At 37.7% G+C, this 12,843-nt stretch overlaps 1 protein-coding gene across 3 annotated transcripts in view; it reads left to right on the top strand.

The window, feature by feature from the left end:
* The window catches only part of DDC (dopa decarboxylase), a 106,726-nt gene that overhangs the window by 73,686 nt on the left and 20,197 nt on the right, over positions 1 to 12,843 (top strand). For all 3 annotated transcript variants that reach the window (XM_079150336.1, XM_079150335.1, XM_079150337.1), the window contains one exon: positions 1,704 to 1,771. In XM_079150336.1, the coding sequence (XP_079006462.1) occupies positions 1,704 to 1,771 (68 nt within the window). The remainder of the gene's footprint in view (positions 1 to 1,703; positions 1,772 to 12,843) is intronic.

Genomic DNA, 12,843 nt, shown 5'->3' with positions numbered 1-12,843 from the left:
ATCTAACTCCAGGTGTTAGGTTTGGGATTTCATGATCTTTTCCTATCGCTGCTTTTCTTTTCTCCATGGACTGACAACTTGAGGTTTTTCCTTTCATAGAAGGGTGCCTAGCAGTCAGACCACCTCCGAGATGTACACTCCCGCCAGATCCTATCAACAGCAGACAGTGTTTCGTGTCCAACAAGGAGTCATTTCAATTTTTCCTCCATTATTGTTCCGGACTCTCTCCTCGCCTGGCTGAGGGCTTTGCGCTCAGTGGGTCAGATAAGCGAGCTGCAATATCCTGTGGTGGCCCTACCCTTGGAGATAAGAGCCTTTCTCTCTGTCAGCAGGAGGAAAATATCACTGTTGGGTAATGAAAGAAGTTTAAACAGATAAGCCCCAGAGGAGGGAACTAATAAAATTCCTAGCAAACAAAGCTCCTCTTTAACCTTTTGTTTCCTTTTATCAACAAATGAAACTTGCTGTAATTTCCTGTCTCATTCTCAAAATTACTTTTTTTTGAAACCTGGAAGGAAATGAATCGGTACCACCAGAGCAGGTCCATGTGGAAGGTTGCCATCTGCTGACCAAATGTCTCTGATGCTGATGCTGACCTGGCCTCTTTAATCTTTGCTGCTTCTTCAGTGCTCATCCCTGGAACCAAATAGGGAAGGGTCACAAAGGCTTGGACAGACTGAAAATTCTTCCCTTTAGAAGACTGGGCCAGACTGGCTGTACAATGTCACCGGCCTCTATTTCTGCTTCAATATGACTTTAGAGGTGTCCAAATCCCCTGCTTTTCTGATGAATTTAGTTCCTATTTATAAATCAGATAGAAACCAGAGCATGCATTTTGAAAAATCTAAGAAAGTATCATGTGTGATAGGTCAGTGAGGATGCACTCCTCAGTCACTCTAGGTAGTTGAAACATCTTATCTCCTTGCAAATATGGTAGGTGAAGCTGGAGTGGGTTGTTTACAGCTGTTGTGTATGATCTTCCAGCCATGGAACCTGTAACCTTTAGGAATACAGTAAACTTGGATATTGTTTTTAAGAATAAAGAGAAAAATACTTAGGTAAAGGGGAAGAGTGGTAAACTTATGGAGTGTTGGCAAAAGAACTAATCAATTACATAAAAAAATGAGTTTCTAAATTACCATAAATTAGTTATGAAATTTTTACTTTCCTGTGGTTCACGATGATACATATAATCTAAGAACTTTTCTCACTAGATCATGAAGTTGAAAGAACTGTGAGCATAAAGTATTTCATGAGCACAGTCTGTACAATTTCTGGGCATAGTATTTGTGAATTAAATATTTCAAATATCCTAGTACCTTGAAAGACAATATGGATAAATTTTTACAAACGTATTTTTTAGTTGTAGATGGACACAATGCCTTTATTTATTTATTTTTATGTGGTGCTGAGGATTGAACCCAGTGCCTCACCTTTGCTCAGCAAGCACTCTACCACCAAGCTACAACTCCAGCCCTCAATATGGATAAATTTGATGTGACTTGAAGCTATGTAAAATCTGAAAGTGCTTTTCATTTGGGAATATTAACTCTTCTTTATTTATTTTGATTCCCTATAGTATATTTTAACTTTACTTTTTTGTCATTTGGAAACATAAACTTTTAAATATTATGTCTGAAGTCTTGTTTCATACTGAAACTTCCATAACTAGCTCACTTTTTATTGTTTTTATTCCTTGACAGTTTGCAGATTCATTTAATTTTAATCCCCACAAGTGGCTTTTGGTGAATTTTGACTGCTCCGCTATGTGGTAAGTTCCCTTTCACCAGACACCGGTTACAGGCACCTACTGTTCTGCAGAGATGACAGCCCCACCTGAAAGAATGCTGGCAGGGAGGGATAAGACAGCTGAGGGGGCACACCTAGTCTCTCAGCTCACTGCTGCTTCCATTTCTGAACTATTGATAGAGTTCTTGCTAAATCTTACCCTGGCTGTAAACTTTCATCTAGAACATGTTGCAACATATTGGCATGAGAAAAGAGAAGGCAAAGAGAGACAGTCTGAAATATGGTTGATGTAGCAGAAGAGAAAACAAATCTAAGGAAATCTCACTGCATACATTTAATTAGATTGCTTCTGCATTTTAAATCTTGGATTCATCATCATTCTTGGTCTGACATTAAGTTTAAGCAATCCATGTCTAAATGCTTGAAAGCATTTACTAAGAGAAGATAAGAGTAATCTGTGTTCTGAAATAAAAGTAGCCCTGTGTCCTAAGAATTTCCCTGGAAATTCTTAATAACAGTGCCACATCACTTTGATTTTATATAGAAGAAATAGAACTCAAAAATTAAAATGAGTGATATTGCCCTACATACATGATTTAAAAAAAATAATGATCACTGGAAGTGGTATAAAACACAGAAACTTGTTCTTCCAAAAATTTTTAGAGCAAAAAAATTGATTAATCAATCACAGGACCAAGGGGCCTTGCATGAATTTTGTACAGTATGCATGATGGAAAAAATTTCAACATTTCCAGTATGCTTTGCTTTACAAAATTATCTGGTATGTAATCAAATAAATGGGACTTTACCTTAAAAAGGTGAGAAATTTAGCTCTCACACATATCAAATCTCCCATTTAAACAAATGATTTTTACTGGTTTATCTAAAAGCAAACCTCCTTTACAATTCTTTTGGTCACACCAAATTCTTTGTTGTCACAGTCTTTCCCCCCTAAACTTTTGATATGTGATTTTTGAAATTAATTGGCATATAGGCATTTCAGATTTAGTTTTATCTGAAATACTAATTAGGATTTATAAAATATTCAGCCTTTTTTTTTTTTTTTTTTTTTTTTTTTTTTTTTTTTTTTTTTGGTACAGGGGATTGAAGTCAGGGACAATCAACCACTGAGCTACATCCCCAGCCCTATCTTATATCTTATTTAGAGACAGGGTCTCAGTGAGTTGCTTAGTGCCTTGCTTTTGCTGAGGCTGGCTTTGAACTCGAGATCTTCCTGCTGCTGGTATTACAGGCATGTACCACTGTGTCTGGCTTCTTCAGCTCTTTCGAATGAGTGTACTCTTCTATACTCTTGTGGAAGTGGTCTTCTGTTTTATTGAAAGTGGTGATCACTTACACAGTGTGTTAAAATCTCTTTTTTCAAGTTTACTTTTAGTGGAAATTTAATTTTGTTCTGCTGAGATATTTGTCCCATTGGGAAGATGCTAAGGAACTCAAGTTTCAAGAACTCTGTCAGAGAGACAGCAGGGGCTTACTCACTAGAACAGGTGCAGGGAGCATCCTTAGATGAGAGGGAGGCTTTCAGAAGAGTAAGACACAAAACCATCCTGAGCTGGGTATCATGGAGCACACCTGTAATCCCACCTACTTGGGAGGCTGAGGTAGGAGGATTGCAATATCAAAGTCAGCACGGACCACTTAGCAAGACCCTGTCCCAAAACAAAATAATAACTTTTTAGAGGTTAGGGATGTAGCTTAGAAGTAGAGCACTTGCCTAGCATGTGTGAGCCCCAGGGTTGAATTCCCAGTCAGAAGTTGTTGCAAGAGGGCTGTTGGGGAAGGAATGGAGATCTGCTGGGAGGTGTTGGACAGAGGAGGGACTCTTGGTGTGACAAGAGTTTTATCACCACCTATATAAACTAATAACCTCCACAGTAGTTGTACAGCAAAAGTCAAATAGGTGAGGGCTTCATTCTAAACCCTGTACTTAGGTAGCTCAATAGAAGCCCTGAGTAGCCCTGGGAGGATAGGAAATTACCATGCTGCCTTTACAGATGAGGAAACTGAAGCTATTAAGAACCAAAAATATTTGGAACCACTGAATCTGATAAGGAGGATTATAATAAATGGAGCATCTTGTTCTTGGTTCTGGACAAGAAGTGCATGCATTAAGGCTGGGAAAGCATGCTGTACCAGTGATGTGGTGAGAAACATTTGAGTCTTCCACAGACCATTGTGTGCTTGTCTCCAGAGCTGATGTGACCCAGGATGTCAGACTCTCTGGAGCAGATACTGGGAGCACTGACACTAGGTTTTCATCTGTCTCAGACAGACCCTACCTAGCATCCAGATGCCAATCTGTAAAGAGAAATTGGATAAAGTGGAGACGATATAGGGAGGAGACACAGGAAATGTAGGGATGAGCCCAGGTCATTTGGAGAAGGGTTAGCTTGTAGAAACAAACAAATCAACAAACAAACATGAATCCTAAGACACAGAAGTGGCCTCTGGTGTCTGAAAGCTTGCCTGAGAAGGATGATGGGGTTGGTTCTCACTCCTTGGGATGGGGAGAGCCAGGGTAGGGGTTGTGGGGAGGGGTGTGGTTTCAACACTTGGGAAGTTTTCTATTTCTGCATGGATTTGAAAGGCTAAAATGTAGGATTTAAATTGTAATAGGAAACGTACTCTTTCTCTTCTGAGCTCATGGGTTCTGGATAGAACAGATGTCAAGGATTTTTTGAGAGTCTGAGGAAAAACCCAGCCTCTCCCAAACCCAAGATATTGTCCATGACACCATAAAAATGGCATGAGTGTTGACTGATGGCATCTAAGTTTGAATAGTGTTTTAATATAAATATTGCTAATGTTTACTATTTGGGTCACAGTGCTTATATTAGTTTGCCAGGCCTGTCATAACAAAGTATGACATGTACAGCTTACATGGCAGAGATTCCTTCTCTCAGACCTGGAGGGTGGAAGTGTAAGATGAAGGTGTCTACAGGGCTGGTTTCTCTGAGGTCTCTCTCCTTGGCTTGTAGATGGTGTCTTTTCTTATGTGCTCACGTTGTTGGCCCTCTGAATGTCTGTATCCTAATCTTTTCTTCTTATAAGAACACTGTCATATTAGATTAGGGCCCATCCATATAGCCTTATTTAACTTAATTAACTCCTAAAGGCCCTATCTCCAAATACAATTACATTTGGAAGTCCCCGGGCTTAGAGTTCCAACAGGTGAATTGGGGGAGTACACAGTTCAGACCTTAATAGTGCTTATAAGAAATGACTAAAGCACCAAGATTAATATCTAGAGATTTAAACCTGATCAGTTTAGTTTAAACCCCATAATCTGAATTATACCAACTACTTTCTGCTTCATTTATTTGACTGTTTCTTATGTTTCTTTTGGTCTCACTATACCTAAACATACACTTTTCTATTTTTTCCTCATTGTTCTTATCACCAAAGAAATTGTATTTTCCATTTCATGGTAAATACTTTTCACATTGCCTTTTCTGTGATGGTCTTAATGTTTGTGCTATAGCCCTATGCACACCTGTCTAGGCCCCACTCTGGGATCTATACTGCAGGTGAAGCCAGAAGAACAGTGTCTGAATTAGGAGTGGCCCAGTCCAAATCCAAAACAACAAGAGGTATTGTCTTAGTCAGATTTCCATTACTATAACAAAATGAATGAGATATTCAATTTAAGAAGAAGAAAGGTTTATTTTGGCTTATGGTTTCAGAAGCTGCAGTCCATGATGGATTGGTCCAGTTGCTTTCAGGCCTGTGGTGAAGCAGTATGTGGTAGAGTAAACCACTTACCTCATGATTAGGACATGAAAGAGAGATAGCAAAGAGTTGAATATGCATATCCCTTTGAAGACTTCCAATTAGGCCCAATCTCTTAAAGGTTCTATCACTTCCCAATACTGCCATGACTAGGGACCTGGATTAGTAGGCATTTGGGAAACACTGATAAATAATATCCAGCGTCTTATTCCATTTGGGCTACTATAATCAAATACCGTAGATAAGTGACTTATAAACAAGAAATTTATTTCTCACAGTTCTGGAAGCTAGAAAGACTTGATTTTGATCAAGGCTCTGGCAGATTCAATGTTGTTTGAGGGCCCACTTCATAGATGACAACATTTTTTGCTGTCTCTTCACCTAGTGAAAGGGGTGAGGAAGCTTTCTGGGGTCTCTTATAAGGGCACCATTTTGGCCAGCTTAGCGCATAGCTGTGACTAATACATCTGATAAGAAAATCTTAGAGGAGGAAAAGTTTATTTTGGCTCATGTTTCAGAGGTTCAGTTCAGTCCAGTTCTTGGCCCAAGGGAGGCAGAACATCATGGCAGAGGGGTGTGGTGGAGGAAAGCAGCTTAGGAAATGGCTTCCAGGAAGCAAAGAGAGCACTCCACTCAGCAGGGACAAAATGTAAACCCCAAAGACATATCCCCAATCATATCCACCTGCCTACTGTTTCCACCCAGCTAATCTGTATCAGTGGATCAATGCACTGATTAAGTCACAACTCCTATAATCTAATCATTTCACCTCTGAATATTCTTGTATTGTCTCACACATGAACTTTTGGGGAACACTTCACATCTAACCCTTAACAGGCACTAAGCCATTCCTGAGGGCTCCATCCTTATGAGGTAATCACCTCCCAAGGCCCTACCTCCTAAGATCCTTACCTTATGGGAAATGGTTTCAACATATAATTTTGGGGAGACACAAAGCTTTCAGACCATAGCTAGGGGAAAAGGTCACAATTTAGTTGAAAGGGCATTTGATTTTTGATCATTATGGAATTAAACTTGGAGCAATATTATTTTAATACTTTTGGAGTTTGATCCATGGGATAGATTTTCCAGAATATAAAATAGAACTGAAGTAAATTAAGAAATGATAAAATAATTTACAGGTCAATTCAGGTTATGAGCCAGGTGATTAGGAAGATGTGAAGGGAGGGGCTTGGAAAGATAAGAAGAGGGAGATTTAGATGGGAAATAAGGGAAGGACCTGCAGGAGAAACTGTGGATTAGCTCTTTTATTCATTGAGTGATTGTGATAGGGAGGTCTGGAGAAGCTTCTTTGTTGAAGGGAAATTTGACCAGAGAGCGGTGTGGGGAAAGAGCAAGCGGGAGTGAGTGCAGAACATGCAAAGTCACTTGAGATAAAAAGAACGTAACACTCAATTCATATCAGCTGAAAGCTAGATCTTTTTGTTTGGTTCACATGAATTTAAATTTATTTTGAATAAGCTACACGTATTTCAAAAATTCATTGTTTAAAAATAAGCATACAACTTTTTAATAGCCCTGTAAATAAAGAGAGCTCTTTAAAGTGTCATTTTCATAGTCACAGTGATCTGGAGCTGAGTAGCCCTGGGAGGGCACCTGTTTTCCAATTTGGCACAGTCCGATTGGCCTGCCACAATCAAGGTGTAAACCTTTCCCTGTATATGTGAGTGTAAGGCTTGAAAGAGTAACAGTTACTCACAAAATACTTCTGTTTTGAAGAAGTGCTAAGCCACATTAAATCACAGCATCAGAATTCTACAAAGAAACAGAATATAAGCCTAAGTTCTCTGGCTTCCTGGAGAGAATTCCCCTGCTCTCCTCCAGGTCCTTCCTGTAACTGGCAAAGTGATGCACCTAAACCCTCCAGGAAGGGAACCTGATTCTGACATTTATTGCAGTAACAGTGCATTCTGAACAGTACCTGCTATTTATATAGCACTTCCCTTTCCGGTTCATCAGCTCCTCTAATCCTCTCAGCAGCTTTCTGGGGCAGCAATTATTACTCCTACTTTATAGATGAGGAAACTGGAATTCAACATGTTTAATCAACTGAAAATGATACTTGTAGTCGCAACTACAGGGTTGAGGGTGGTGTCTGAGGTCAGAGGATCACTTGAGTCCAGGAGTTTGAGACTAACCTGGGCTTCTCAAAAAAGAAAAAAAAAAATGTTTAATCCATTCTCAAAGGGCATGTGGTTACCCCTTTTAGAGCTGGAGTCACAAATGCAATGCTTAATGGCAACAGGGGTGAAAAAAATTTTTATAATCTAATTTTTAGAAAGATAGAATTCTGTATCTCAAGGCAGGCAAACTTTAAGTACATGCCTGCAAAGGGATTCTCATTTTACAAACACAAATGATGTTTTGACCATTCTTTATGGATACAAATGAAATTGAAGAATGAGGGTTGTTTTATGTGAATGAACCAAAACCAGGCTCCCCTTCTATTTACACTTTTAGTCAAGCTGTTATTGATTTTGTTTTCTATCTGAATTCTGAAAATAGCCCTCAGTTTTAGCCCAGGAGGTACAGCCTAATAATGGCAAAAGATGTAGAGCATCCCCTTCTCTTCATCTACCCAGCTAAGAAGTTAGATCTGCTGAGCGTGCTCAGTCCAGGCTGGTCTCCACCGCCTGTCTGTAGAGGGTATAAAGGCAGATGGTGTTTTGCAAGGTGGCAACAGGGACTGGGGAGAATGAAGTCTGAGAATTTATTCAGAGGTCTCTTTTAGTGTCCTGGGTATACATGGAATAAAAAATAAATATCTTGCTAGTCTAAGAGATTGTTGCCGTAGTGAGTAAGGATGCTTGTAAGAATCAGGATTCAGAGCCAACAATCCTAAATTGTGAATTTTTTTCTACAAATTTTTTTAAAGATTTCACTAATACAGCAAACTCACATATAAATGGACTTTTTATCACTTTCATTGGCTTTTTTGTTTCCTTTAAAAAATAAAAAATGTCATTCTTTTGTTTAATGAAATTTTACCAATGGTTAGTCCATAATTTAACATAAACACTTTGCTCCTCTTCTTTAAATATTGAAATGGACAAGATAATTGAAGTTTCTAAAATTGGCAATCATTACAAGCACAGTAAATACATTTCCTAATGAATTCATTACTCTGTTCATAAGCGTTTTACTGTTCATTTGATATTTTGAATCTTTTATATGTAAATGTGAACTGCTCTGCTCAGAGCTTAATATCCCTTTAGTATCAAATATTTTTTCAAAGACAGGCTCAACTTCCACATACCCCCAAGATATATATTATCTGTAAGTTTTTAAAAGGTCTGATTCCCCAAATTAAATTTTATCACAAATTGTTTTATAGTGTTTGTACACTTCTATTACATAGGAGATTCCTCCTCCTCCTCTCTTCCTCCTCAGTTACTTTGAAACAGTTTAAATCATTTCAGTCATGGTAGGGCTTGATTCTAGAACTTGTTTTAGAACCATTAGTGGAAAGTTTTCTATATATCTTTCTGATTGCTGTGCTTACTGTTGTAGACTTTTGGGGGGGATATTAGGGATTGAACCCCAAGGCACTTTATCACTGAGTTATGTCCCCAGCCCTTTTATTTTGAGAATGGGTCTCACTAAATTGCTTAGGGCTTTGCTAAATTGCAGAGGCTGACCTTGAACTTGCAATCCTCCTATCTCAAGTCTCCTGAACTTCTGGGATTACAGATGCATGCCTAGCACTACAAGAAAACTTAAGAGGCTATACTTCTGACCCAAAACAAAGGCCATCACCTCAGTCCTCAACAATCTGGTGACAGAGAAAGGCCCATGCAGTGTGAGATGACTCTGATGCCATAAAAGCAATTTTTCTGTGTGGGGATATATGAACACACATATTTATTTATTGAAGTAAAATTTATTCTCTTTATGGTATTTGTTACATGCTACAAGGAAACTCAAACTCAAAGTCGCTACCTAAATATTGAAGAGGAGACCATTATAGACCCATTAGAAATGGGTCAATGAATAAAATATGGGAAATTGAAGTACCAAGAACCAAGCTAAAATAAAGATGAAATAAAACTTGTGTCATGCAACTGCCTGTAGAAATTAGAGGTTAGATTTAACTAGAAAAGAAAAAAGTCAGAAAATCATGAGCTCAGTATACAATGAAGCCAAGAGACAGCAGCAGAATTAAACCTTCAAACAGTAAATGGAGGAAAACAGTTAAGATTAACAGAGGTTATGAAATTGACACAGTAGAGAGGGTCAACAAAGCCAAATATTGGTCCCTGACCTGCCCAATTAAATAAATGATCTCTGGAAACACTGATCAAAATACAAAGAGGACTGGGGAGGGAGCTTAGTGGCCTAGCTGTGCAAGGTCCTGGGTTCAATCCCCAGGACCACAAAATAATTAAAATAAAAGGAGAAGTCCCTGATAAACTGCTGTAGAAAATAAAAAGGTCTTCCCTATAGTATGTAACTGTACATACTTACTTATAGATACTTCAGAGATTTCCAAAAATTATGAGGGAGTACTTATGAATAACATCTTGCCAATAATTACCCATAAGTACACATAATTACAAAAAATACTTTTATCAAAACTGACTCAAGAATAACAAAAACACAAGTAATCTTACAAAGTTCCAATAAAATGTTCATACAGAAATATCCATATTCTTTTAACCAGAAGTATTCTAATCAACTGTCAGAGGAGGTTTCAGTCCAATCTCAAATGTGATTCACAGAGAACAGCAAGTGTCACTATGTCATGGAGGGGATTTTTCATTGATTCTAAAACCAGGTGAGAAACTGATAAAGAAAAACTATGGAACAAACTCACCAACTTAAAAGTTAAAATTCAAAGTCAAATGTCAGCAATAAACAGTGATTAAAAAATAGTATTGCATGACCAGATTGTGTTTATTCCAGATATGCCAGGGTGGTTTAATATTAAGTTTGAAAATGTCATTCACCCTGTTAATGCTGAAGGAGAAACAAAGTTATCAACACATTAGGCACACAAAAATCATTAGATAAAATTCAACACCCAGGCAAGACAAAAAGTCTCAGTAAAGCAGGTAGAGGGGGCTGGGGAGATAGCTCAGTTGGTAGAGTGCTTGCCTTGCAAGCACAAGGCCTTGGGTTCGACACCCAGCACTGAAAAAGAAAAAAAAAAAAAAAAGCAGGAAGAGAAGTTAAACTGATAAAATATTTACTAAAGAACTATAGTAAACCTATTCTTAATGGTGAAACATTAGAAGTACTCTTAAAATTAGAGGGAAAAAAAGATCCCATACTCATCATTTCTGTTCAACATTGTGCTTTCCTAACCTGCATAGTAAGAAAAGATAAAGAAGTGAAAGTATAAGGAATGGAAGATACAAAACTCTCATTATTGTTGAAAATGACTGAAATAAAGAGAATCTTCAAGGCTTTGTTATCAATAAGAGAACACAGAAAAATTTCTATGTAAAATAACTTTTTTAAGATTGCATTTTTTGTATCTACAATTAAAAGCACACGTAATTTAAAAATTCTCTTCATATTAGTAAGAAAATATATGAGGTTATTATGAATAAATACTTGAAAATCTATTCAGATTTTTATGACAAAAATGCTATGATTTTTGGAATTCATCAAAGAAGTTCTAACAGAATAGGGTGATAAGTTATATGCATGGATAGTAAATCTTAATATTTATTTTTATAAATATACCAACTGCCATAATATTTATATGGGCCAAGAATAGTCAAGAAAATTGGGAAAAAAATATGGTGGAAATTTTGCCTCACCAAGTGTCAAAGCATATAAAGCAACATTGATTGAGCTGATCTTGTACAAGATAGGAGTGACATGGAGATCAGACCACAAGAGAATCTGGAGCAGGCCCACAAGTATGCAAATTAGTATTCCTAATAGTTATAGTCCATTATGACAGAGACAAGCAATTACACAAAAATACAAACAAAAATTTCCTCACCAAAGATGAAACTCTAGATATGGCTTCTTAGTGAAGAATGTAAAGTTGAACAACCTCATGAATTATCAGCAATGCAAATTAAGCACCATGAAACACTATGGATTTTTGGAAATAAAGTCTTTCCAAATGATATATTTGTCAGGATATGGCACCAGAGGAACTTGTACATGCACAACAATTGTAGAAACTAATTTGGTGCTATTTGTCCAGTGTAATCCTACAAACTTAAGAATACCCTGTGCCATTTCCATGAAGAGATGAAGAACCTATAAATGCAGTGAAGATGTGCTGGAAATGCTCACAGCAGCATACCTTGTCTACTAACAAATGGGAAACAACAGGAGAATGAATGAACTGGAATATGTTTGTACAATGAAATCCAATTAGGTAGTAAGAGGGAAGGAACCTGCAGGTGTGGTGGTACACACCTGTCATCTCAGCTACTTGGAAAGATGAAGCAGAAGGATCACAAGTTTGAAACCAGCCTGAGCAATTTAATAACCCCACCACAACCCCACCCCACCAAAAAAAAAAAAAAAAAAAAAAAAAAAATCAAGGCTCAGTGATAGAGAACTTACCTCGCATAGGAGATAGGAGAGTAAGAGAGACCCTGGGTTTGGTTCCCCAGTAGGGAAGGGGGAAAAAGAAGTGAATGATTGCAAGTGACTTGTATGAATGAGTGTGAAACTCAAAGTATTTTTATGAGAAAAAGAAAGTTGTAGAAAAATACAGAGAAGGATGACATTCATATATAATCACCTTAAGTTGTCACAGTATATTTAGAAACAAAACAATACTATAGATTACTTAGGGATTTGTTCAGAAGATTTTGTAAAATAATGTGGGCATGGTAAACCCAAATTCAAGCTTGTGGCCTCTGTCATGGACCCCAGAGAGGAAGGAGCTGAGGGGAGGAAACAACAGGAAGAATTTCTTTTACTTAAAAGTCAAGTTTTATTTCATAATCAAGGGATGGAGAGATTGTTCTTCCTGCCTATTGTATTATTTTAAGCCTGCATAATATTTTTCAATTAAAAAATAATGAGTTCAAGGATCATTCTTGGAGTCATTAGGAAGAGAATTCTGGTCTTCATGGAGAAGAGAAGGAATTCTACTGATGGCTGTAGATATTTGTATCCCTTTTTCTCTCTATCCCTGTTCTTTAAGGTTGGGCTCAGAGCTTCCCCTAATACAGAGAGACCCAAAGAAAACCCTCCAGGGGCTCCTATAAAGGCTCATAATATAGTAAAATGCCCATGTGTACACACATAACATTTGGTAAAACAGATTGTGTTCCATAGGCCAAAGAGAGAAAACACACTAGACAGCTTATGATTGCCCACCGACAAGGTCTGTCTTTTAACCCTTTA

Source organism: Sciurus vulgaris, assembly GCF_902686455.1.
Source record: "Sciurus vulgaris genome assembly, chromosome: 8".
NCBI classification, from domain to species: domain Eukaryota; kingdom Metazoa; phylum Chordata; class Mammalia; order Rodentia; family Sciuridae; genus Sciurus; species Sciurus vulgaris.
The sequence above is the reverse complement of the archived record's forward strand: the minus strand, read 5'-3'. Positions and strand labels throughout refer to the sequence as shown.